Genomic DNA, 26,460 nt, shown 5'->3' on the forward strand with positions numbered 1-26,460 from the left:
AAGCATGATTTAAGGGATTTCTAAGCATTTGCTGAGAATTATCTTAAGCATCACTAACAACGATAGCATGACAAGTAGAATGTCTTTAAAGCTCTTTAGAATAACAACTTATACTATTTTAAGCTAACCTGAATCATGAGTGCAAATCTGGCTTCAGTGGAGAATTTCCCCTGGGAGTATCTGATTTAAGTATGTGACCCAAATCCTTCCACATACTGGAAAGCAAGAATGCTATGTGTTCCTGTGCAAGATGGTGTTCCATACACATGAAAAGTCCGATCACAACCCACTGAAAGCTTGAGACCCTGATCTTAAACACCGCTTGGTGTTGTATTTCCTATGGGTTTACACGGTGTCATGCACCTGCAATCTGAGCAACATACAGAATAGCTTCAGCGCCCTAAAAATCCCATGTGTGTGTGTGTTAGTTGCTCAGTCGTGTCTGACTCTTTGCGACCCCATGGACTGCACCCCGCCAGGCTCCTCTGACCATGGAATTCTCCAGGCACGAATCCTGGAGTGGGTTGGCATTCCTTCTCCAGGGGATCTTCCTGACCCAGGGACTGACCTGAGTCTCTTGCATTGGCTGGCAGATTCTTTACCCTCTGAGCCACCAGGGATGCCCCCAAAATTCCCTGTGTCTCCCCTATTTATCCCTCCCAGCCTCCACACCCAGCCCCCAGTAGCCATTAATATTTTATTATAATTTTGTTATAATCTTTCAATTATGATTTGTTATATTGTCATTTCTAGACTATCATACAGTGGGATCATACAGCAAATGCCTTTTCAGATTGGCTTCTTTCATTTATACTATGAATAACATTTCATCCCCATCTTTTGCTGGCTTGGAACCTCATTTCCTGTGATCACTGAATAATATCCCATTGTACAGAACGGGATGCTAGATTAGATGAGATGAGATGCTAGATTAGATAGTAGTTGCAATTATTTCAAAGAGCTATATTTTATAGCAAAAGTATAAAAGTGCATTTTTGTCAGCATTTTCAAAAAAAAAATGTGTGAAAGACTGACCCTGCAGAATGTTAAGTGTGTTATACATGGGGGAGATGTGGTCTGTGTCACCTCAGGTTGACTGTATTAAGCAAGTCTCCTCAAGGTCCACAGTCCTGTAAAACAAACACGATGATACTCGGTTTTACTGATGATGAACTGAGGCTCAGAGTTACCTGCCAATTAAGTGGCAGCATCTACATTCAAATTCAGGCCTGCTGCATAGAGAACAGACTTGTGGTTGCCAAGGATGAGGGTTGGGGAGGGATGAATCGGGAGTTTGGGACTAGCAGATGCAAACCTATCATATGCAGAATAGATAAGCAACCGGGTCCTACTGTATAGCACAGAGAACTATATTCAGCAGTTCCCTGTGATAAACCATAATGAAAATGACTAAGTATGTGTGTAACTGAGTCACTTTGCAGTACAGCAGAAATGTACATGCACTGTAAATCAGCTGCACTTCAATAAAATAAATTTGAATACACACACACAAATTCAGGTCTGCTGATACTAACATCATTTTTTTTCTTTTGAACTTCTTATTTTGTATCCGGGTATAGCTAATTAAAAATGTTATCATAGTTGCAGGTGAATAGCAAAGGGACTCAGCCATACATATACACGTATCAAAATCCATTCTCCCCCAAAGCCCCTCCGATCCAGGCTGCCACATAACATTGAGCAGAGTTCCCTGTGCTGTACAGCAGGTCCTTGTTAGTTACCCATTTTAAATATAGCAGGGTGTGATACTAACATCTTTGCTCTTTGTGCAAAACTAAAGCCTCTACAAATACCGAAGTGACGCACAAATGCAGGTGACGAAAGGGAGGGAGACTGAGAGAGGCCAGGATGGCGAAGTCGTTGGCAACAGCATCATGAAAAGCAGAGACTGCAGTTGCCAAGTCCTGATCGTGGGCCCCAGAAATCAGAGAAAAGCAAGACACCAAAGAGAAGGAAAAGAAGAAGGAAGATGAGAGGGAAGGAAGGAGAGAAGAAAGAAAGAGAGACACACTCAGTCAAACTGTCTTAGCTGCTGCAAAGCTGTTCGTCCTAAGGAGAAAGTAAAACAGAAACTGTCTTTCTGGCCTTCATTTGGTGCTGATCACTGGTATCATGAAGATCCAGCAAGACTATGCCAAGTAGATTGTCTCCGGTGGAAGAAAATGAAGGAGAAGCTATAAGCTTCCATTAGAGCCACAGACTATGTATTCTACTGTTGCCCTGCGTGTGTTTCCTACTTCCTACCAACTGGATGCATGAGTGTTCATTGAAAACAAAAACAAAGTTAGTCTCTTTACTTCTCAGAGCATTCAGTGCTTTTTCAAGAATAAAATGATGAGACCATAAAAATTTTAATAAGAATAACGTACTAATTAAGGTGTTTTAATTAATTTGTTGGTGTTCACTCCTTAAGTTATGTCCTACTCTTCACAACCCCATGGACTGCAGCATGCCAGGCTCCCCTGTCCTGGAGTTTGCTCAGATTCATGTCCATTGAGTCAGTGATGCTAACAAACTATTTTCATCCTCTGATGCCCTCTTCTCCTCCTGCCCTCAATCTTCCCCAGCATCAGGGTCTTTTCCAATGAGTTGGCTCTTTGAATCAGGTGACCAAACTATTGGAGCTTCAGCTTCAGCATCAGTCCTTCCAATGAATATTCAGTGTTGATTTCCTTTGGTTTGATCGCCTTGCAGTTCAAGCGACTCTCAAGACTCTTCTCCAACACCACAATTTGAAAGCATCAGTTCCCCCTGCTCAGCCTTCTTAATGGTCCAACTCTCACATCCGCACATGACTATTGGAAAAACCATAGCTTTGACTATGCAGACCTTTGTCAGCAAAGTGATGTCTCTGCTTTTTAATATGCTGTTTAGGTTTGTCATAGCTTTCCTTCCAAGGAGCAAGCATCTTCTAATTTCATGGCTGCAGTCACTGTCTGCAGTGATTTTGGCACCCGAGAAAATAAAATCTGTCACTGCTTCCACTTTTTCCCCTTCTATATGCCATGACTGGAAGACCCCTGGAATGGCAAACCACTCCAGTATTTTTGCCTCAAGAACCCCATGAACGGTATGAAAAGCTTTTAATTAATTAATCCTTTGAAAACCCACTCTTTGTTTTGCTCTGAGGTAACTCAAAAAACACCGTCTACAGGAGTTGGCGTCTTTTCCCAAAAGGAAAACAACTGCGAAATTAACCCCCAAGGCAGTCCAGTCATATAATTCACACTCCTTTGGTTTTTAATGATTTCTTTTCTATATTCTATTTTCTGTCTTCTCTCCAGGAAGTTGAGAAAGAAGAAAAAACATGACCCAATGGAGCAGGGAAATCATACCAGGGTGAAAGAATTTATTTTTCAAGGACTGACCCAGTCCCGAGAACTGAGCCGGGTCTTATTTCTTTTGTTATCATTGGTGTACATGGCTACCGTGCTGGGCAACCTCCTCATCATGGTCACTGTGAGCTGCGAGTCCCGCCTTCAGACCCCCATGTACTTCCTGCTCCGCAACCTCTCCGTCCTGGACATCTGCTTCTCCTCCATCACCGCCCCCAAGGTCCTGGCGGACCTTCTTTCGGAGAGAAAGACCATCTCCTTCAGAGGCTGCCTCACGCAGATGTTTTTCTTCCACCTCCTCGGGGGCGCAGACATCTTCTCTCTCTCGGTCATGGCCTTTGACCGCTACGTGGCCATCTCCAGGCCCCTTCACTACGTGACCGTCATGAGTCGGGGGCGGTGCACTGCCCTCATCGTGGCCTCCTGGGCGGGGGGCTTCGTCCACTCCATTGTGCAGATCTCCCTCTTGCTCCCCCTCCCCTTCTGCGGACCCAACGTTGTGGACGGTTTCTACTGCGACGTCCCCCAGGTCCTCACACTCGCCTGCACTGACACCTTTGCCCTTGAGGTCTTGATGATTTCCAACAATGGCTTGATCTCTACCCTGTGGTTCGTCTTCCTGCTTGTGTCCTACACAGTCATCCTGACAATGCTGAGGTCCCACTCTGGGGAGGGCAGGAGGAAAGCCATCTCCACCTGCACCGCCCACATCACGGTGGTCACCCTGCACTTCGTGCCCTGCATCTACGTCTACGCCCGGCCCTTCTCTGCCCTCCCCATGGACAGAGCTGTTTCCGTCACCTTCACTCTCATCATTCCTGTCCTGAACCCCCTGATCTACACCCTGAGGAACCAGGAGATGAAGGCAGCCATGAGGAGACTGAAGAAGAGACTTGGAGCCTCTGAAAAGAAATAGATACCATGCAGTCTAGAATGGAAGAGTCAGAACTGAAAAGTATTTTCTCACACACAGTAGAAGACCCTTATCAATAGACCATCATGAGGCCAGATGAGGCCATCTTTACCCTATGGAAGAATCTTCTAATAAAGATGGTCTGAAATAATTGTTTCAGTAAGGATTTGTCATGGCGAGATTGTCTGCAACTTAAGTCTCAGATCCAAGAGCCATTAGCTCATGATGTTGTTGTTGTTCAGTTGCTAAGCTGTGTCCAACTCTTTGTGACCTCATGGACTACAGCACACCAGGCTATGCTTCACCATCTCCCAGTATTTACTCAAATTCACGTCCATTGAGTCAGTGATGTTATCAAATCATCTCATCCTCTGTCACCCCCTTCTCCTTTTGCCTTCAATCTTTCCCAGCATCAGGATCTTTTCCAATGAGTCAGCTCTTCACATCAGGTGGCCAAAGTATTGAAGCTTCAGTTTCAGCATCAGTCCTTCCAATGAATATTCAGGGCTGATTTCCTTTAGGATTGAGTGGGTGGATCTCCTTACAGTCCAAGGGACTCTCAAAAGTCTTCTCCAACACCACAGTTTAAAAGCATCAATTCTTTGGTGCTCAGCCTTCTTTACAGTCCAACTCTCACATCCTATCATGACTACTGGGAAAACCATAGCTTTGACCATATGGACCTTTGTCACCAAAGCAATATGTCTGCTTTTTAGTACGCTGTTTACATTTGTCATAGCTTTCTTTCCAAGAAGCAAGTGTTTTTTAATATCATGGCTGCAGTCACTGTCTCCAGTGATTTTGGAGTCCAAATAAAATCTGTCACTACTTCCACTTTCCCCCCTTCTATTTGCCATGAAGCGATGGGACTTGATGCTGTAATCTTAAAGGTTTGTATTACTTAAAGTTTGTATCACTCAAACACTTCATTTTACAGGTGAGGAAATGAAATCTGAAAGAAAATTACCTCTCAGTTCTTGAGTTGTGGCTGCACCAGCTTTAGCATAGTCCTTCCAATGAACACCCAGGACTGATCTCCTTTAGATGCTAGTGTATTACAATCCATACATGACTACAGGAAAAACCATAGCTTTGATTAGATGGTGGAGAAGGAAATGGCAACCCACTCCAGTATTCTTGCCTGGAGAATCCCAGGGACAGAGGAGCTTGGTGGGCTGCCGTCTATCAGATCACACAGAGTCGGACACGACTGAAGCGACTTAGCATGCATGCATTGACTAGAGGGCCTTTGTTCACAAAGTAATGTCTCAACATTTTAATATGCTGTCTAGGCTGGTGGAGAAGACTCTTGAGAGTCCCTTGTACCGCAAGGAGATCCAACCAGTCCATTCTAGAGGAGATCAATCCTGGGTGTTCATTGGAAGGACTATGCTAAAGCTGAAACTCCAATATTTTGGCCACCTCTTGCGACGAGTTGACTCACTGGAAAAGATTCTGATGCTGGGAGGGATTGGGGGCAAGAGGAGAAGGGGACAACAGAGAATGAGATGGCTGGATGGCATCACCGACTCGATGGACATGAGTTTGAGTGAACTCCAGGAGTTGGTGATGGACAGGGAGGCCTGGCATGCTGTGATTCACGGGGTCGCAAAGAGTCGGACATGACTGAGCGACTGAACTGAACTGAACTGAGGCTGGTCATAGTTTTTCTTCCAAGGAGCAAGTGTCTTTTAATTTCATGGCTAAAGTCACCATTTCCAGCGATTTTGGATCCCCAAAAAATAAAGTCTGTCACTGTTTCCATTGTTTCCCCATCTATTTCAATACCATGAAGTGATGGGACCAGATGCCATGATCTTCGTTTTCTGAATGTTGAGTGTTAAGCCAACTTTTTCACTCTCCTCTTTCACTTTCATCAAGAGGCTCTTTAGTTCCTCTCACTTTCTGCCATAAGGGTGGTTTCATCTGCATATCTGAGGTTATTGATATTTCTCCTGGCAATCTTGATTCCAGCTTGTGCTCCATCCAGCCCAGCATTTCACATGATGTACTCTGCATACAAGTTAAATAAGCAGGGTGACAAAATACAGCCATGACGTGCTCCTTTCCCAATTTGGAACCAGTTCCCTCCTGTTTCCCCGTCACGACAAGTTAGCTGCATCTCTGGGAGGCCATGGCCACCTTCTGGTGCTTACGATGCAGGAAGGGCGTCTGCAAGCCCATGCGCAGTAGTGTCTCGCCAGTGGTCTACTGGCCCAATCAAGGGCCCCAGGTGTCATCTCAGAGTGGAAGAGACACAGAACAGGACAACTGCAATGGTTGCACATGAGGGAGATAAGTCCAAGCCCAGGTGTCAGAGGTAACCTGAGAGACCCATGTACAGACAGGTGAAACACTTCAGCAAGCTGATGGGGCAACACAAGACAGAAGCTATTGACAAAATTCACATACACTCATATCTGATCCTGGACTTTTAAAACTCTACATTTCAAAAAAAATCTACATTTGCTTCTTTGGGGTGACTGCTACTTCCTGACTATAATTAAAATCACTCACCAGATTTCTGACTATAGCTCTGAATTTTGTACCGAGCTACACACATGACAAACATCAAGAACAACAACAGAAAGTCGAGAACAATCCAAACTTCCTCCCGAACCAAAGATACAGAATCATAGTCTCCCACAATCAGCATGTGCCTTTATCACCAGTAGCTATTTGGTTCCTTGTAAATCAATTTTTATACAAAAAAAAATCCCTTCCTCATACCTTTTCTCAGTGTTTAATCTTAACTTTCTAGAGGCAAACAGAGAATTGAGGATTCCAAATACACACACACACACACACAAATTCATACACACACAAATACCCACACATTTACTTTTAAGAAACAACAGATTTTAAAGAAAGTGAAAGTATTAGCCTCTCAGTCGTTTCCAACTCTTTGTGACCCCATGGGCTGTAGCCCGCCAGGTTCCTGTCCATGGAATTCTCCAGGCAAGAACACTGGAGTAGATAGCCATTCCCTTCTCCCAGGGATCTTCCCTACCCAGGGACTGAGCCCATGTCTCCCGCATTGCAAGCAGATTCTTCACCATCTGAGCCACCAGAGAAGCCCAGTTAATCAATTACTGGGTTCCTAAAAGACTATGGTGCTTTGGAGAAATAGTATACAGTAAAATCTGTTTTCCCAAGGGAATTCCCTGGCAGTTCAGTGGTTAAGAGTCTGTGCTTTCACTGTCAGGGGTGTAGGTTTGGTCCCTGGCTGGGGAACTAAGATCCCCAGCTTTCTGTGTAACCAAGTTCTTTTAAATAAGTAAGTAAGTTTGTGCTTTAAAAAAAAAAAAAAAACTTTTCACGAAAATGTTTCTCCTCCTTCAGTGTGATAAGAACATGTTGCTTGACAACGATCTTTTAACATATGAGTTCTAACATAGGGTATTTGTATTGTATTTTGACTAAACTGTTCAACATCTCCCACCCTGGGAAGCTGTGTTTCTTTCCTTTTTTTTGAAGCAGGGGATGGCGGGGTGGGGGGAGCTATATTTCTAAAGAACCTCTTCAATAGGAGCAGAGTCTACAGAGCGAAATGTTTCATAATGTCTTCTCAGCACTAGAGGGAGACATTCCTTTTCCATAATCCGCCCTTTGGCAAACATTTAAGAGTTTAACTGGATTTTTATTTCCAGAGATGAGGGCTGAAAACCCATGCTGAATAGGAAAAAAAAAAGAAAACCACAACCTAAGAATCAAGAATTATGTTTTATTCGGTGGTCTTACTGAGGACTTAAACCTGGGGTGCAGCCTCTCAGGTAGCTCTGAGGGGTTGTTCTGAAAAGGAGAGAGAGGACCAGGATGTATAGGAGTTTTTTGAAAAGAAAAACAAAATGTCAAATATCAAAAGATTACTGCTAATTAAAGAGACATCTCAAGTTAATGAATTTCGCACCTTTTTTATGGGAAGATGCAAGAGTTGGGCTTAACGGAATCAGTGCTTTGATGTGCACCCTAAGTGACATGGGCAGCATGTGACCTGGGCTGTCACTTTAACTTCTCTCTTTCGTAAAATAAGTGAGATAATAGTGACCATTCAAGATTTCCGCTATTATTACTCTACAGACTGATCCAGTCCAAAACCTACAAATAAGGAAACCCACTAGAGCATGGTCTGTAAGACTGAATACAATGCAATTGCTCATTAAAAGGCACAGATTAAAGAATTGGGCTATACCCAAACCATGAAGTGAAAGGACGAGTGAAGACTTAAGAAGGAAACAGAAAGACTTCTAGGATATTGCTGGGGCGGGGGAGCGGTCCTTATGGCATGCTACCTTTTGTACAATAATCGTGTCTTTTATGAAGAGGGGCTTCCCAGGTGGTGCTAGTGGTAAAGAACCCGCCTGATGCAGGAGACACAGGCGATGAGGGCAGATTCAGCTCCTGTCTGAAACAAACAGTAAAGGCGGAACGGGGCGGCAGCATTCAGCTCTCTCAGGCAGACTTTGAGTACGGTAAACTTAAGTACATGAAGCAGCTGGTCAGCGGCCGTGAAGTAACGGACAAATAAGGGAGGGGACCGTAGGGATGTCCCTCGCCGCCAAGCAGGTGTGGACTGAGCAGGGCGGACGTCCCGGGTCCTCGCTCCTCAGCCGCCCGCGGAGCCCCTCAGGCACCCGGAAGCAGATCCACCGGCGGGGGCGAGCGCGCAGGCGCAATGGCGCGCGACGCCCGCAGTCCCCTCAGGGACCCGGAAGCAGATCCACCGGCGGGCGCGAGCGCGGAGGTGCTACGGCGCGCGACGCCCGGCGTGCCCTCAGGGAACCGGAGGCCGACCCGCCGGCGGCGCGAGCGCGCAGGCGCAATGGTGCGCGACGCCCTGAGCGGGGCGGGGCCGCCGGCACGCTCCTAGAAACGCCACCAAGGGGAAGCCTCGGGGGCCCGTCTGCGCGAGCACCCCGGGGGGAGTTTGCGCCTGGGGCGCGGGGCCAAGCCCCGTTGGGAGTCACAGTCGCCACTTCCCGGGTTAAAACTCAAGATGCGGCAGGCCCCAAGAAATCGCAAACTTAAAATGCCTCTAAAAGAGAGCGACCCCCGCCTCGTGGTTCCACTGGGGCTCGAACCCAGGACCTTCTGCGTGTAAAGCAGACGTGATAACCGCTACACTATGGAACCGCGCGGTGTGAGCCTCTGCCAGGATGGGCTACAGAAAGCGCGCGCAGACCTTTCCCTCCGCACAGTCAGCGCGACCGAGGGGGAGGCTGCGGAGGGCCGCGCTCGGCTGGACCTCAGGCCTCCCAGCGCGAGTGCCGGCCGCACTTGCCCTGGGCGACACGCGCGCCCCGTTTGTCCGGGAGGGAGAGCGGGTGTGGGCGCGCCGCGGCCCGCAGACGCCGCCGCTCCGCCTTGATGCCAGTGGCGCGGAAGGGCCCGTGCACCGGGCTCTGTGGCGCAATGGATAGCGCATTGGACTTCTAGACACACGGAGGCATTCAAAGGTTGTGGGTTCGAGTCCCACCAGAGTCGCTCCTCTTTTGATAAACGAGGGAAGAGCTCGGAGGGAGACAGACACATCGCCCACGTAGGGAAGGTCCGGTCCCACTCCGCTGTGATGCCTCAGGGGTGAGTCCGCTGGGAGTCTTGCCCGTCGCTTTGATGTGGCTCCAGAGTCTCTGCTAACTCGACCTGAGGAAACGAGCAGGTCGTGGAGGAAGCTGCTGCGCGTCCCCTCCCCAGTCCCATTCCCTTGTTGTTCTTTCACACCAGGAATAAAATTTTTTATTGTTTTACAACTTCAGTTCAGTTCAGTCGTGTCCGACTCTCCGCGACCCCATGAATCACAGCACGCCAGGCCTCCCTGTCCGTCACCAACTCCGGGAGTTCACTCAAACTCACGTCCATTTAGCAGTAGCTTAATATAACTCAATTTGCGTAGAAAGAAGATCTACCCTGCAGCTACCAGAATGGCCGAGTGGTTAAGGCGTTGGACGTAAGATCCAATGGACTTGTATGCTCGTGGGTTCGAGCCCCACTTCTGGTGAGACGGGTCCTGCTTTTCCAGCTTGGGGCGCGATGTGCACGTTTTAATCTGAAAGTTGGTGACAGACCTGGAAAGTGCAGCCTTCAGAATTTAAGGCTTGGAAAGTTAAAAACTACACGTCCGCGTGAAGCTGCGCCGCTTAGTAGAGAAGCGGTCAGGAGGCACAGTGTCCAGTGAAGACGTTCGCCCTTTTAAACAGTCACCACTTAAGAACATGCTATGTGCCAAATACGGCTCTAAACGCCGAGGTTGTGGGAATGCGAAGATGGAAAAAATAAATAAGCAGAAAATAACATGAACAGCAACAAACATACAAGGTCCTTACCAGCAAGCTTACAGAGCAGAGTAGGAGAGGGGAGATGGTTTACAAACCAGCAAATAGGAGAATTCCAGATGCTGGTAAGCGCTAGGCACAATTAGGTGGGCTGGCGCGTTAGAGTGCCACAGAACTTTTTCAGGACACACTTGTTCCATTTGACTGTGGAAACCACTCGCCTTGACGTAAATGGTCTCTCCCGTCCCTGCGGCAAACAGAAGCTTCCCAGGACCGGTTCTGCCCCCGCTCCTCCACTGAACGCCTTCCCTGACCGCTGGCCCTCGCGCAGCTACGGCACTCGCTCATTCCACAGTGTTTGAGCTTGCGTGGTGCCAGCCGCTCACCTAAGCCTTAGTGATGTGCAGAGTCCCTGAATCACAGCACAAACATTCCAGGAGCAAAGACAGACCCATTCAGCGGGGGTCGAAGGTGGGCCTGCCTGTGGTGGGCGCAGCAGTACCGACGGTCTAAGAGCCCTCAGGCGCGGACGCCCTCTGGAAGGGATCAAGCCGGGATCTCTGTGGCAAAGACTGGCAAGATCCCTGACTTTAAGGACTGGTGGGAACTTCCCAAACCAAAGAACTTGGAAAGTGGGAAGACGGTGGCATTTCAGGATGGAGGACGAAGAGATGGAGATAGTGCATAGGGGGAAAAAAAAAAAAAACCACTACAGTTTGTTAAATGAGATTGCATACAGCTCCAGTTAACTCTGTGCTAAGCAACCCAGTTCCACACCATCAACACTTGATGTTTCGCCCTTCGAGAATTCGGTTCTCCGTGTTCACTGCCTGTCCATCTAGTCTGCCTTAGGAGAACAGCAAATAGATCTTCATGCTCCCCCAGTTGCATTCAAAGGCATACTCAGCTTTGAACCCCAAGCTGTGGTAGAAGCTGAGGTTATGCCAAAAGCTCACCAGCTCCTCAGAGGATTGACTTCATCAGACCGGGAGCTGCTTTTATTTTTCTTGGTTAAAGCCATGTCGTATGATTCACAGGGATCCACATCTTCATTTGTGAAAGATGCTCCTAATTTCACTGGTGATTTTTCACTACCAGTGTAGGGGAGCAAATTCACCACCTCAAAATGTGTCTTTGCACGTGGATCGTCTAAAGCTGGAAACAGTCGAAGTCTAAAAGACTCGGGAAGAAAGTGTGACTCTTGACCGTCTCCCTGACTGCCTGGAGAAAGGCGATGGAGGACCTGTTCTAGGCAGGGAGCTATCACTGTAGAGTACTAACGTGTGTGTAGACAGGGAAAGCCTAGCACAGGCTCTGCATTAAAAGTCCCCTCTGTCCCGCCCAGGGCCTCTGCGTGGCCCAGCAAACGTTGGTTTATCAAACATTTGCTCTTCAATCCCCATGTCACCTGCCTTCTTCCCCTTTGAGGTCCCAAATCACTACTCCTAGCATCCTCTTTTGGCTTTAGCTGAAGATATTTGTGGTGAGGGTTTCAGACATTTTGGCAAGTTACTGATTTTTCTGGGTCCCTTCCATGTATACATGTTATTCAACTTTTGTTTGATTTTCTCCTGTTAATATGTCTCATCAATTTAATTCTTAGACCATCCAGAAAAACTAAGAAGGATACAGGGGAAAAGTCCTCCTGGACACCAGTAACTCCCCTTCAAAACCCTGAGGCACAGAGGGAGACCCAACCCCTACTGGGAGAGAAATTTGCTTTTCATTTTTGTCTGCTGGGATCTGTAGAAAACACAGGATCAGGGACGCTTTGATCTGACTGCCTTTGTGATCTCTGAAGGATAGAATAATCTGATACATTTTTTTCTTCTTCATTTATTATTTAAAACAATACCTGCTTGTTTTTTTTTAGCCAATAATACAGATGTACTTAGAGGAAACACACACTTCAAAGCCGTTCCTCGAAAGGTGGTCATTTTTATTGTTTTCTATCCTTAAACATCTCATGTATATGCAAAAAACAAATATATAAACATATATATTTAATACATGTATACATATGTTTAACATATTTATATACAGATAGATACATTTAAAGGGTGTATATTCCTGTACACATCCTTTAACTCTTCCACACATATTATGTCATACATATTGTTTGGCACCTTCTGTCATTTTTGTTCAGCGTAACGTGAATATCTTTCCATACTGGATTACTTTTTAAACTTTGTTCATAGTTCCTGAGGTTACCAGCAGGAGCTGGAAATGAACTCAGGTTCAGCTGTTCTCACTCAAAAGTCAATAATCAAGAGACACAAGAACTGGTGGGAAAAGAAAGAAGCTTTATTCAGGAAGTCAGCAACCTAGGAAGATAGAAGATGGGTGTCCCCCAAACCGTCTCCAAGTTTTCAGTTGGAGAGAAAAAGATCTCATATGGAAAAACCAGGAAGTGTCTGGGGTGAGCGGGTGGGGCTTGTGTGCAGAACAGCACAGCAAGCTCTGACGGTCATCTTGAAATGAGTAATGCTGTGATCTGGCTGGACTCGTCTTGTTTTAATCACAGTTAATCTTCAACTCCAGGGTCACTTTGGTTCCACTTTCTTGAGGCCAATTTCTGAAAGTGTGCAAGCCACAGATTCGGTACTGCTCAAGATGGAGTCATTTGTGTCAAGGCTACAGTCTGCTCACTGTGCAGTTAGCTTTTCCCCTCTGGTGGTGGTTTTAGCATCGGCAAACCACCTCAGGAATGTGCATCAGATACTGTTATCTGTGTCCTTCAGGGAGGAACTGAAGACTCTGACTCATGTGGCTGATCTGTTTCCATTGTTACCAGTTCTCCTGGCCCAGGAAGGGGGCAGCAAAGGATAAGATGGTCAGATAGCACCACCACTCAGTGGGCATGAATTTGAGAAAACTCTGGAAGATAGTGAAGGACAGGGAAGCCTGGTGTGCTGCAGTCCATGGGGTTGCAAAGAGTTGGACACGTCTTAGTGACTGAATAAAAACTCCTGGCCCAACTGCTAGCTTTTGTTACTATATGTTTACATTTTTCCAATCCTTACCTCTAGAGCTAGTCTTTGGGAGGCCTGGGAGATGAAACCTTTTTTACAAACAAGAGACAGGTAGAGCTTGTAGTAGGGAGAGAGGGGTGTGTCCCAGGAAGCCCCCTAGGATCCTGCTCAGTTACACGATCCATTTCTCCATAAAAGAACTGCAATTATTCTTCCCGAATGGAGGAAGTGTCTGAATTCCAGGGACAGCTAAAACCCTTACGAGGCTCTACTCCCATAGGATTCCCTTCCCTTCCTTTCTCTTTCAAGGGATCTTATCCAATGCCTCAATGACATGGCAATGAAGGAGCAGGAGTAAGAAAATAAAAAGGGGTGGGCCTACTATTGACAATTGAAACACACACACAGCCTACAACCTAAGAGTTACGTTTTATTCAAGGGCCTTACTGAAGACTACAGCCAGAGAAGCAGACTCTCAGAGAGTTCTGAGCAACTGTTCCAAAGAAAGTAAGGCAGGACCCAGGATATATAGTTTTTTCTGGAGGGGAGAAAAAAAAAAAAAAGCCCATGTAATTGAACATCAAAAGATTACTGCTAAACACAGAAAAACATACATCTCACGTTAATTATTTTAGTGCTTTTCTAAGTATGGGATGATGCAAGGATTTGACATAATTTAATAATGTCAAATTATTCCTTTGACATGCATCTTAACTATCTAGGGCCAATATCCTGTTTTTTCTCCGTTCTGAATTACCCTTAGCGTACACCAACAGGGAAGCTGCAGTGACTGACTGGTGGCTTGGTGGCTGCAACATTCAGTGTTTGATAGAATGGTAGGCAACATGGGTTGCCTCCAGGGTAATAGGACTTCCTAAAAATATAAAATCCAGCCTGATCAAAACTTTTCAATGAGAGCTTCAAGGAAAATGTTCAGATTCACTGAAAGAAAGTGAAAGAAAGTCGCTCAGTTGTGTCCGACTCTTTGGCACCCCATGGACTGTGGCCTACCAGGCTCTTCTGTCCATGGGATTTTCCAGGCATGAATATTGCAGTGGGTTGCCATTTCCTTCTAGCGGAGGTCTTTTCCCTTCTGCCCTTCCCTCTACTCAGAATTCTCTTCCTGAGCCTTCAGGCCCCCAATTACTATTGGCAGCTCAGCTGGGAATCATCACCTGCTGGAAGACCAGTTAGGACCATTAACTTCCGGTGTTGACCGGCTTCCCACCACACAAGCGCTTGACATCTAGTTCGTGTGTCTTCCCGCCTCACTGAGGACGCGCACACTGTCTTGGTCCTGGATAGGTTCTGATGAACAAAGACAGGAAACCTAATCCGTTATTTATGAGGTTCCACCCACAAGGGGCTCTGGGGCTCTTCACTGACAAGCCTGGGTTCAGAACCCCCAGCTCACCAGGTGGCCCTACCAGGGCCCTAAATCAGCAGAATTCCTCATGGGACGTTCCCTTCAGGATGCAAGGGGTGACAGCACTCTTGTTTGGTCGGAGCAGGGGTTGGCAGGCACTTACTAATATTTTCTTTATAGTCTGTCTGTGATGGGATCAGAAAAGACTTACACCAAGCGCCTGCTCTAACTTGATTTTGCAGTTTCACAACTCACTAAATCAACAAAAAGACCCAAATTTTAATCCGATAGGAAAGGCAACGCGGTCTATTTCCTGTGGATAGAATAGGAGAGCAATTTTTTTTTCAAGAGCCCGGATAGCTCAGTCGGTAGAGCATCAGACTTTTAATCTGAGGGTCCAGGGTTCAAGTCCCTGTTCGGGCGGTGGTTATTTTAAAATCCTTAAAAAAGTTGGAATGTGTTCACACCACTCTCTAAAGTGAGGCTGTGCAAAACACACTTGATTCTGTCCGGAATTTACGACCCGGCAGGCAGGCCAGATCCGGGTGGGTTTTGCAGAAAAAGTGAAAGGGGAGGAAAGTGCCCGATAACTTTCTCTCCCAACCTCAGTCCTTCACAGCCTTTGTATGACAGATACTTGGTCTTTGGATATTTTTACCTTAAAATTAATATGTAGTATTTATATTCAAAACATCAATAAACACATAACCAAGACATTTGCATCCCAGTCGTCAGAGTCACGATGGTAATGCTCCCGACAGGAAATTTGCAAACATTCGCGCTGAGCAGGAACACTTCACGCTCTGTTTATGAGAAGAGCGGTGAGACAACTGAACTTGCAAGAAATATTTGAGGTCGTGACACGTGCTTATAAATCACCTCTCCAGCCAGGAACCATTCTGACCAGACTTCTAACGCACCGGTGGGACCGTGATTTGCCACTCCTGCTGTAGACACAAACGTTTTTGAACACTGTCTTCATGTCGAGGCACGATAAGAAAAACTTGCAAGCCCAACGTGAATAATTTGGCATCAAACCCAAGACCTTCCACCTGTAGACCTGAGCTGACCACATTATAAATGAGAGTCAGGCCACCTGCTGCGACCCAACATCCCATAGTGAAAGTCACTTACAAGTGGAGTGACTGTGCGGCTGGTCCAGGTTTCTCTAAAGGCTTAAGCTCTTAGCATCTTCACCGTGTGTGGTGGCTTGCCTTTTGTAAGTCACTAAGGAAAGGAAAGGACTCTAGACCCACTCAAAGACAGGTCGGCAAAAGCCCTGCCGAAACCCGGGACCTTTAGATCTTCAGCCTAACGCTCTCCCAACTGAGCTATTTCGGCGACACTGGCCACTTCTTCAACCCTGTTAAGGAAAATTTTAAAGAAAAAATTTCAAAAGGACTCGTCTCTCATTTCTGCTTTTTCAGTTGCCAACTTCACCTTCCAAATTGCGCCGTTTTCAGCTCGGGGCTTTCGAGGGCCTTAAGGAAGAAACCGCATTCCCGTCGCCTGAGGAACATTACGTCCCGCCGAGCCCCAGGCCGCCGTTTCTCGCCCCCTGACGCTCTCCCGGCCTCTCCCCAGGACGCCAACTCGAGGACCGACCGCCGCCCACGAAGGCCGCCGGTGCCCAGCGCGCGATCGACGCGGGTCCCCTCAGGCGCGCCCCGCCGTCAGGGTGGCGGGACACGGTGTCTTTAAACTGAGGTCACGCATCTGCCCTCAAGGCATCCACAGGCGAAGCAGGGCTGCCCCGCTCCAAACTGCGGGTGAGACCGCAGGGCGGCGGCCACGCGGGAGCCGCGGCCTTCCCGACGCGCCGTCCGCCTCCGCAGCGGGGCCGCGCCGCCCGCCGGCGGTTGCCGGGAAACCGGCGGCTTTGGAGCGTCCGCGATGCACGCAAATCTCGCGGGGCCTCTGCGGAGCTGTGCCCCCCGAAAGCGACTGGGTTCGCAGCGTTCACGCGCCACATTCCATTCCCTTTTCTAAAGGAAAGAGGCGAACAAACGGAGGCTCCTGCAGCTGGTTCTCACTTTCAAAAATCCCGGGATTTTTTCTTAAAAGTGGAAGGTGCGCCCGAACAGGGACTTGAACCCTGGACCCTCAGATTAAAAGTCTGATGCTCTACCGACTGAGCTATCCGGGCTCACGGTTAAGAGGCGCCTCTGCTGCGTGAAAGCCGTGCCGAGGCCGGCGCGGAGGATTGTGGGGGAGACGCTCCGGGCGTTTCCGGCTTCCTCCCGCGGGCTTTCCGATTCCAGTCAGCAGGCGCGGCGCGGGCCAAGTGGGGCGGACAGGAGGGAGGCGACTAGGTGACTCTCTGGCCGCCGAAGGCAGGTTTCTCCAGTGAAACAGAAGAGGCGCGCCTTTCTGTAGAGACGCCCTGGCTAACGTGCGTCCTGAGACCTGCACGACCCTGAGGCGGGAGAAGCCAGCCCTCACGGCCCCACCCGGCGCGGGGCCGGAGGCCTCGGTTCAGCGCGCGAGGCGGCGTGGCGGCCGCTTCCTCGCCCGAGAAGCGCCACGCGGCACCTTCCTGTCCCCGTCCTGGGCCCACGAGACGGACTAGCTGAGGGCGACGCTCTGGGCTCCGGCCCGAAGCCGTGGAGCGCCCCCGCCCTGGGCTCCGGGAGCCGCGTCCCTCCGCACACGCCCTGTTTCGGCGCCACAGACCCCCTCGCGCCCTTTCGGTCCTGTGGGCCTCGTCCCGCCGCGCCCTGGGGAGGCGCTGGGTGACCCCCCCCATCCTTGGTGTGCCCTCCCCTGCGCTGTGGGTCCACTGTAGAGCCGGGAGCAGACCTTTCAATTCAGTTCAGTTCAGTCGCTCAGTCGTGTCCGACTCTTTGTGACCCCATGGACCGCAGCACGCCAGGCCTACCTGTCCATCGCCAACTTCCAGAGCCCACCCAAACTCATGTCCATCAAGTAGGTGATGCCATCCAACCATCTCACCCTCTGCCGTCCCCTTCTCCTCCCACCTTCAATCTTTCCCAGCATCAGGGTCTTTTCAAATGAGTCAGTTCTTCGCATCAGGTGGCAAAAGGATTGGAGTTTCAGCTTCAGCATCAGTCCTTCCAATGACTATTCAGGACTGATTTCCTTTAGGATGGACTGGTTGGATCTCCTTGAAGTCTGAGGGACTCTCAAGAGTCTTCTCCAACACCACAGTTCAAAAGCATCAGTTCTTCAGTGCTCAGTTTTCCTTACAGTCCAACTCTCACATCCATACATGACTACTGGAAAAACCATAGCTTTGATTCGTGGGACCTTTTTTGGCAAAGTAATGTCTCCGCTTTCTAATATGCTGTCTAGGGACCTTTGGGGCCGTGTCAGACAGGGAGGCCTGGCGTGCTGTGATTCATGGGGTCGCAAAGAGTCTGACAGGACTGAGTGACTGAACTGAACTAAACTGAATCAATGCTTTAATACAGGAAGATGGAAGTGCTCAGATAACAAAAGAGTAATGCATAGAAGGCAAGGAGAGAAGGACCTGCCAGCGGGGGTGCAGGGAGAATTAGAACTGTGCCTTGAAAGGTGAGTAGGAGTGTGCCAGGATTTCAAGCTTGGTGATGCAGGCAAGTAACACCTGTCTTCCCTGGGCTTCTTGCTTCTATCTAAATACCTCTGGAAGAGATTCTCCAGGCTAGAAACTGGGAAGAGTTTGCCTTTTTAAGGCAAAGGCTCAACATTTCCTAGGAATATAATGCCCACCCTCATGGTGGTTGACGTTCAGAGCACTTTTTCCTCAGGAGCAATAATAACTATCTCACTCTTCCATCTTACCTGTGTGTAACACTTTAAAGCCTGACATCCCAGTGGATCCGGAGAAGACAATGGCAACTCACTCCAGTACTTTTGCCTGGAAAATCCCCTGGACAGAGGAGCCTGGCAGGCTGCATGCAGTCCATGGGGTCACTAAGAATCCGCACGACTGGGCGACTGCACTTTCATTTTTCACTTTCATGCGTTGCAGAAGGAAATGGCAACCAACTCCAGTATTCTTGCCTGGAGAATCCCTGGGACGGCGGAGCCTGGTGGGCTGCCCTCTACAGGATCGCACAGAGTTGGACACTACTGAAGCAACTTAGCAGCAGCAGCATCCCGGTTGATAGATCGAGACTTATTTTATCGTGGCTTCCCTGGTGGCTCAGATGGTAAAGAATCTGCCTGCAATGTAGGAGACCCACATTCAATCCCTGGGTTGAGAATCTCCCCCGGAGAAAGGAATGACAACCCACTCCAGTATTCTTGCTTGGAAAATCCATGGACAGAGAAACCTGGCAGATTACAGTATATGAGGTCACAAAGAGTCACACAGGACTGAGAGACTATTATTTCATTAGCTCAGGGGATTTTGGGGGCTGGCAAGTTTAAAATCTACTGGGTTGGCCAGCAAGCTGAAAATTCAGGTGAGAGTTGATTTTGCAGTCTCCAGGCCAACTTCAGCAAGGCAGCGATTTGTAGGCTCAGGCAGGTTTTCGATGTTAGTCTTGAGAAGAGTTCCTTCTCCATTAGGAAACCCCAATCTTTGTTCTTAAACCTTCAGATAATTGGATGAGGCCTACCCACATTATGGAAGGTAATCCACTGCTTTATTCAGAGTCTACTGATTTAAATGTTAATTGCATCTAAAGAATACCTTCACAGCACCATCTTACCCGGCATTTATGTACCAGAGCTAGCTATATTGACACATCAAATCCACTGTTACACACGCTGACATAAATCATGCAAAGTTTGTTCTGCCTGACATTACCCACTGTTTTTTTTTTCCTTTCTTTTGATCATCATTGACTTTTTTAGAGTACCTTATCAAAATGCATCCTTCCACCCAAAAACACAAAGATTTGGGGGATGAAGCTCCTCCTAGTGGCTCTCTTGGCACAGGTTAACAGAAGTGAAGTGAAGTGAAATCGACTCTTTGCGATCCCATGGACTGTAGTCTACCAGGGATTTTCCTGGCAAGAGTACTGGAGTGGGTTGCCATTTTGGTTAACAGAAAGGGGAGAGCAAATCACAGGTCTTCCATGCTGACTTTCATCACATTGTGAGTTTTTAGAATGTGAGGTGTAGGCCTCCTGCTTCTCTCCCTGTGTCCTAGCCTGGGAGCTGGCAAAAAATGGAGCCTTGCCTGAGAGTGGGTGGTCCATGGGGCTTCCCAGGTGCCCTAGTGGCAGAGAACCTCCAGCCAATGCAGGAGAAGTAAGAGACCCCTGTTTGATCCCTAGGTCAGGAAGATCCCCTGGAGGAGGGCATGGCAACCCAGTGTTCTTGCCTGGAGAATCCCATGGACAGAGGAGCCTGGTGGGCTACAGTCCATGGACGCGACTAACACTTTTACTTGTGTGTGCCATTGCACTGCCTTGAATGAAGTGGCTTGTTATCTCAACAAATTTTTCGATGTTTTCTATTTGTTTTCAAGATTTAGTCCAGAGCTTTCAAATCTCCCTTTCCTTGATGCCCCATCCCAGACCAATGTGGGCAGCACTGGAAACCTGGAACCAGGTAAGATGGCTGATTCCTGGGGTGTTCCATGGTAGTCCCCACCTGAGATCTTGTCTGGTGGTGATGAGAACAAATCAACTGATGCCTTTTGAAACCTGCAAGTTGTTAAGAACAAGAAACTACCAGTCTCTTCTGAAATCCAGTTCCTCCTGATGAGAGTTTCTGAGTGTCTTTGCCGGGAGCGTTCGGGGTGGGGGTGGGGGTAGGGGTGAGGGTGGGAGGGCGCATCCAGTTCAGAGCCGTGTGGGTATGTGATGGACAACAGCGGTTTGCGATTAGCAAATTACAGTTAAATTTGAATTTCAGAAAAATAACGAGTATGTAATTATTATGTCCCGTGCAATCTTTGAGACATGCTTATACCAAAAATAGTGATTGTTTCTCTGACATTTAAATTCAACCAGGCGCCCTGTATTTGAGTCGGTAACCCTAGTGCAGACATAAACCAGAAAGGAGTTCCAACCCCTCACGCCGCTTCACCCGGCCACCGCCACCATCGCCGAAAGCTGTCCTTGTGTCGTCAAACCAAGCTGCAGTGGCGGATCTCTTTGTCAGAGAGGGCAGCCCCCCACCCCGCACGTGGAGGCTCCCCACCCGCAAAACCCACCTGCATAGTCGTGAGCCACCGGCCCCCTCGATTGGAACTCCCGCAGTTAGCGGAGCATGGTCGGAACCAGGAAGGCAGGATGAACTGGAAAGGGAATGAAGTGGAAGAGTCTGGCGCTTATTATACAGAGTGAAGTAAGTCAGGAAGAGAAAAAAAAAACAAATGTATGTTAAGGCGTGTGTGTGGACTCTACAAAAATGGTACTGAAGAACCTCTTTGCAGGGCAGCCGTGGAGACGCAGACCGAGGGAACAGACCGGGGAGGAGAGGGAGGGACGACTCAAAGAGTAACGTTGAAAATATATATCACATGTAAAACAGAGAGCCGGTGGGAACTGGCCAGCTGAGGCAGGGAGTTCAAACCCGTGCTGGGATGCCTGGAGGGGTGGCTAGGGTGGGGGGTGAGGGGGGTTCAAGAGGGAGGGGCATGTCTGCCTGCAGCTGACTGCAGAAAGGAACACACTGTTGTAGCAATTATCCTCTAACTAAAAACAAATTTAAAGAAAAGCCAAGGGCCCGTGGTGCATGGGGAGAGCTGGTTCCTCACAGCTGGGTAGGGAAAGGGACACTGACTTGATATACTGACCAGGTGCTTCCTGTCCATCCAAGGGCAAATGAGGTCCCGTCACCGAAGGGGGAGACACGGATGCAAGCCTCAGAGCGTATTAATGGAATAGCTGTTGGTGGTGACGCCTAAAACCATTGCCGAAACCCGGGATTGAACCAGGGACCTTTAGATCTTCAGTCTAATGCTCTCCCAACTGAGCTATTTCAGCAACTTCTAGAAAGTGGAGTCCTCCTATCTGTAGTGAAATATCTGCTCCATTGTAGCAAAAGAAGGATTTGGATATACCTTTAGGGGGACGTAGGGAAAGGCTACCCAGTTCAGTGTTCTGGCTTAGAGAATTCCATGGACAGTCCATGTGGTCTCAAAGAGTCGGACACGACTGAGCGACTTTCACTTTCACTTTTTAGGGGGACGTAGGCAAGGCCTCTGTTTGTAAGCTAAAAGTAATAATTTTACTTTTCTCTTTTTCTAACTACCTTGCTCTTTGTTTTTCTCATGTAAAAGTAAATCATGGACTTTTTTTTCATGGTAGCTATGTGAACCGTGAACTCCCAGATGTTCAAGCAGGTTTTAGAAAAGGCAGAGGCACCAGAGATCAAATTGCCAAAATCCGCTGGATCATGGAGAAAGCAAGAGAGTTTCAGAAAAACATCTATTTCTGCTTCATTGACTATGCCAAAGCCTTTGACTGTGTGGATCACAATAAACTGTGGAACATTCTGAAAGAGATGGGAATCCCAGACCACCTGACCTGCCTCTTGAGAAACCTGTATGCAGGTCAGGAAGCAACAGTCAGAACTGTACATGGAACAACCGACTGGTTCCAAATAGGAAAAGGAGTACGTCAGGGCTGTATATTGTCACCTTGCTTATTTAACTTATATGCAGAGTACATCATGAGGAACGCTGGGCTGGAAGAAGCACAAGCTGGAATCAAGATTGCTGGGAGAAATATCAATAACCTCAGATATGCAGATGACACTACCCTTATGGCAGAAAGTGAAGAGGAACTCAAAAGCCTCTTGATGAAAGTGAAAGAGGAGAGTGAAAAGGTTGGCTTGAAGCTCAACATTCAGAAAACAAAGATCATGGCATCTGGTCCCATCACTTCATGGGAAATAGATGGAAAAACAGTGGAAACAGTGTTAGACTTTATTTTTTGGGGCTGCAAAATCACTGCAGATGCTGATTGCAGCCATGAAATTAAAAGACACTTACTCCTTGGAAGGAAAGTTATGACCAACCTTGATAATATATTAAAAAGCAGAGACATTACTTTGCCAACAAAGGTCCGTCTAGTCAAGGCTATGGTTTTTCCTGTGGTCATGTATGGATGTGAGAGTTGGACTGTGAAGAAAGCTGATCGCCGAAGAATTGATGCTTTTGAACTGTGGTGTTGGAGAAGACTCTTGAGAGTCCCTTGTACCACAAGGAGATCCAACCAGTCCATTCTAAGGAAGATCGATCCTGGGTGTTCATTGGAAGGACTGATGCTAAAGCTGAAACTGCAATACTTTGGCCACCTCATGCGACGAGTTGACTCACTGGAAAAGACTCTGATGCTGGGCAGGGTTGGGGGCGGGAGGAGAAGGGGACGACCGAGAATGAGATGGCTGGATGGCATCACCGACTCTGTGGACGTGAGTTTGAGTGAACTCCGGGAGTTGGTGATGGATAGGGAGGCCTGGCGTGCTGTGATTCATGGGGTTGTGGAGAGTCGGACACGACTGAGTGACTGAACTGAACTGAACTGATGTAAACCTATTTCATTCTTTTTAATGCGTACACAGTATTGGTTGTGTGGATATAACACAATATGCTTAATCAAATTCCTCATGATGGACATTTTAATTTTTCCCTCAGTTTTCATTATTAAAAGTAATACTGTAATGACTATCCTTTTGTATTTGTTTTTCTTGTGAGAAGGCAGATTTCATACAGCCAAAAGATATGAACATTTGGAATTTTTCAAATATTGTCAAAGTGGTCTCAAGACATGTATGGAAGAGAACAGACAGGAAGGCCATTTGTGAAGATTTCCAATGTAAATTTTCAATATTACCTCCCGATGAAGTATTATACATGGGGTCATGGTATCTGTATGTTAAAAGCATTGATATGCTAAACCTAAATATTTAAAGTGTACCTCAATTTTGTTGAAGCTGTGTATTGTCACCCTGCTTATTTAACTTATATGAATAGTGCATTATGTAAAATGAGGGGCTGGATGAATCACAAGCTGGAATCAAGATTGCCGGGAGAAATAACAACCTCACATATGCAGATGATTCCACCTTTATGGCAGAAAAGGAAGAGGAACTAAAGAGCCTCTTGCTGAGAGTAAAAAAGCTGGCTTAAAACTCAGTCTTCAGAAAACTAAGATCATGGCATCTGGTCCCATCACTTCATGGCAAATGGATGGGGAAACTGTGGAAACAGTGTCAGACTTTATTTTCTTGGGCTCCAAAATCACTGCAGATGGTGATTGCAGCCATGAAATTAGAAGTCACTTGCTCCTTGGAAGAAAAGTTATGACAAACCTAGACAGAGTACTAAAAAGCAGAGACATCACTTCGCCAACAAAGGTCCTTGTAGTCAAACTATGGTCTTTCCAGTAGTCATGTATGGATGTGAGAGTTGGACCATAAAGAAAGCTGCTGCTGCTGCTGCTGCTAAGTCACTTCAGTCGTGTCCGACTCTGTGTGACCCCATAGACGGAAGCCCACCACGCTCCCCCGTCCCTGGGATTCTCCAGGCAAGAACACTGGAGTGGGTTGCCATTTCCTTCTCCAATGTGTGAAAGTGAAAAGTGAAAGTGAAGTCGCTCAGTCGTGTCCGACCCTTAGCGACCCCACGGACTACAGCCCACCAGGCTCCTCCATCCATGGGATTTTCCAGGCAAGAGTACTGGAGTGGCTTGCCATTGCCTTCTAAAGAAAGCTGAGCGCCAAACAATGGATGCTTTTTAATTGTGGTGCTGGAGAAGACTCTTGAGAGTTCATTGGACTGCTAGGAGATCAAATCAGTCCATCTTAAAGGAAATCAACCCTGAATTTTCACTGGAAGGACTGATGCTGAAGCTGAAACTCCAATACTTTGGCCACCTGATGCAAAGAGCCAACTCTTTGAAAAAGACCCTAATGCTGGGAAAGATTGAGGGAAGAAGGACAAGGGGGTGCAGAGGATGAGATGGTTAGATAACATCAGTGACTCAATGGACATGAGTTTGAGCAAACTCCTGGGAGATAGTGATGGACAGGGAGGCCTAGTGTGCTGCAGTCCATGGGGTCGGGAAGAGTCAGACATGACTTAGCAACTGAACAACAAAACCTCAGTTTTTGTAATCTCATCTTGGCATTTAAAAATTTTGAAACATAAAGACATCGTCAAAAAGTGGAAGTGACTCAGACCTCTCTCAAACTCTGAGAAGCAATCTGTAGCTTAATAATATCCCCTAATATGCTGATTTATCCCACCTTCTCCCATTTCATAATTTTTGACCCTTCACATCCATATATATTTTATATATATATATAATTGCACTAGCCCAAGCTCTAACATCTAACTGAATAAGAATCTCTGCAGATGGGGCTCAGAATTACATATATTTTTAACTTCCAGGTGATTTCAGTGTGCAGCCTCTCAGCATCTCATTCCTCAGTTTTCACAAAAATGTAGCCATTACATTTGGACCGATGACTTTAATTTTTATTGGGATATAGTTGACTTACAATGTTGTGTTCGCTTCAGGTGTACAGCAAAGTGAATCTGGGCCCATGTTTTAAATTGCTTCCTTAACCTCTCCACAGGCTCCTCCAACTTGGAATGCCCAAAGTGAACCCATCTTTCCCTCTAGACTTGTTTAGCTTGCTACCACCTTTCATCCAAGTTTCCAGAGCCAGAAAAATACAGATTCTTTCCTCCTTCCCTCTGCTTGCCACCAACAGTCATGCTCAAGTGCTGTTCATTCCTGTTCAATATTCCTGGAATTCCTGCGCCTTTCATTCTCAGTTTCTCCAGCCTCGTAACTGACTGACTGCCTGTCACTCATTTTCCACACTGGAACTCACCATCCTGCTTACAGGTCTTTCTCTGGCTCTCTCACTGAGAACAAAAACCAAGGCTTCTTTAAACACTCAAGTATATGAAGACTTCCATGACTTGGGACTCACCTCTCTCCATCATCGCATCAGTGTCCTCTCCTTGACCCTAAACTCCAGCCGTTCATGTAGCCGTCCAGACTCAGGCTGCTTTCCTTGATTTTGGTCCATGCAGCATTTTATACTTTGCTCTGCCTGTAACTTGCAACTCTCGACGCAGACACACTCTCCTAGCTGTGGGAGGCTTCCGGGACATCTTTATCCCTGCTCTGTACCCCTACAGGCGTGTTTCCTCTCTGCAGTCCCATTTATCAACCTGGGTCGTATTCATCTGAGCTCATTGTCCCTCATGTATATTATGTGACAGGTTTGAAGTCAGTGAATGAATGAAGACATACTTAGCCGTATCTGTCTCAGGGCCAACTGGGTTTTGGTGTGTGTTAGTCACTCAGTCGTGCCCGACTCTTTGCGACCCCATGGACTATAGCCCGCCAGGTTCCTCTGTCCATATTTTCCAGGCAAGAATACTGGAGCAGGTTGCCATTCCCTTCTTCAGGGTATTTCCCGACCCAGGGATTAAACCGGTGTCTCCTGCGTTGCAGGCAGATTCTGTACTGTTTGAGCCAACAGGGAAGCACAAACATCTGGTTCTTTACTAACTTCTAAAATCACCTGATCATTCAGGTGTGACTTCCACAAGGTTATTTATAGAAGAATCTGAGATCTCTAGTTCTCACCTTTAAGGAAACTGCATCTGATCAGCTTGTTAGCTTCCCCTGCGGAATCAAAGTGAATCCCAAAA

General features: G+C 47.4%; 1 protein-coding gene, 1 long non-coding RNA gene and 6 other non-coding genes across 9 annotated transcripts; 5 read left to right on the forward strand and 3 right to left on the reverse strand.

Annotated features, from left to right (window-relative positions):
• The first annotated feature begins 3,264 nt into the window (after window positions 1–3,264).
• LOC129554201 (olfactory receptor 4D9-like) lies at window positions 3,265–4,272 on the forward strand. Its single transcript, XM_055422809.2, has one exon. The coding sequence runs from the start codon at window positions 3,265–3,267 to the stop codon at window positions 4,270–4,272; it is 1,008 nt and encodes a 335-aa protein (XP_055278784.2).
• A 5,057-nt stretch (window positions 4,273–9,329) lies between these two features.
• Window positions 9,330–9,402, reverse strand: TRNAV-UAC (transfer RNA valine (anticodon UAC)). Its single transcript has one exon. It is a non-coding gene; the product is annotated as a tRNA-Val (tRNA).
• A 265-nt stretch (window positions 9,403–9,667) lies between these two features.
• Window positions 9,668–9,753, forward strand: TRNAR-UCU (transfer RNA arginine (anticodon UCU)). The gene is given in 2 exon segments: window positions 9,668–9,704; window positions 9,718–9,753. It is a non-coding gene; the product is annotated as a tRNA-Arg (tRNA).
• Window positions 9,754–10,184: 431 nt separating this feature from the next.
• TRNAL-UAA (transfer RNA leucine (anticodon UAA)) lies at window positions 10,185–10,267 on the forward strand. The gene has a single exon. It is a non-coding gene; the product is annotated as a tRNA-Leu (tRNA).
• Window positions 10,268–15,229: 4,962 nt separating this feature from the next.
• Window positions 15,230–15,302, forward strand: TRNAK-UUU (transfer RNA lysine (anticodon UUU)). Its single transcript has one exon. It is a non-coding gene; the product is annotated as a tRNA-Lys (tRNA).
• Window positions 15,303–16,952: 1,650 nt separating this feature from the next.
• Window positions 16,953–17,025, reverse strand: TRNAK-UUU (transfer RNA lysine (anticodon UUU)). Its single transcript has one exon. It is a non-coding gene; the product is annotated as a tRNA-Lys (tRNA).
• A 109-nt stretch (window positions 17,026–17,134) lies between these two features.
• Window positions 17,135–23,014, forward strand: LOC148775789 (uncharacterized). 2 transcript variants are annotated; one of them, XR_016039024.1, is made up of 5 exons: window positions 17,135–18,413; window positions 18,853–19,033; window positions 20,108–20,384; window positions 20,789–21,125; window positions 22,091–23,014. It is a non-coding gene; the product is annotated as an uncharacterized LOC148775789 (long non-coding RNA). The 2 variants fall into 2 exon arrangements; XR_016039023.1 differs by having other exon boundaries at window positions 17,138–18,413; window positions 20,302–20,384.
• On the reverse strand, window positions 21,694–21,766 carry TRNAF-GAA (transfer RNA phenylalanine (anticodon GAA)). The gene has a single exon. It is a non-coding gene; the product is annotated as a tRNA-Phe (tRNA).
• Window positions 23,015–26,460: the final 3,446 nt, after the last annotated feature.

The sequence above is a fragment of the Moschus berezovskii genome, chromosome 14, assembly GCF_049115385.1.
Source record: "Moschus berezovskii isolate FMDL1 chromosome 14, NW_MosBer_1.0, whole genome shotgun sequence".
Taxonomy (NCBI): Eukaryota; Metazoa; Chordata; class Mammalia; order Artiodactyla; family Moschidae; genus Moschus; species Moschus berezovskii.

What these genes read in the sequence shown, in the direction of transcription:
- LOC129554201 (XM_055422809.2), top strand. Translation starts at nt 3,265, where the DNA reads ATGATTTCTTTTCTATATTCTATTTTCTGTCTTCTCTCCAGGAAGTTG.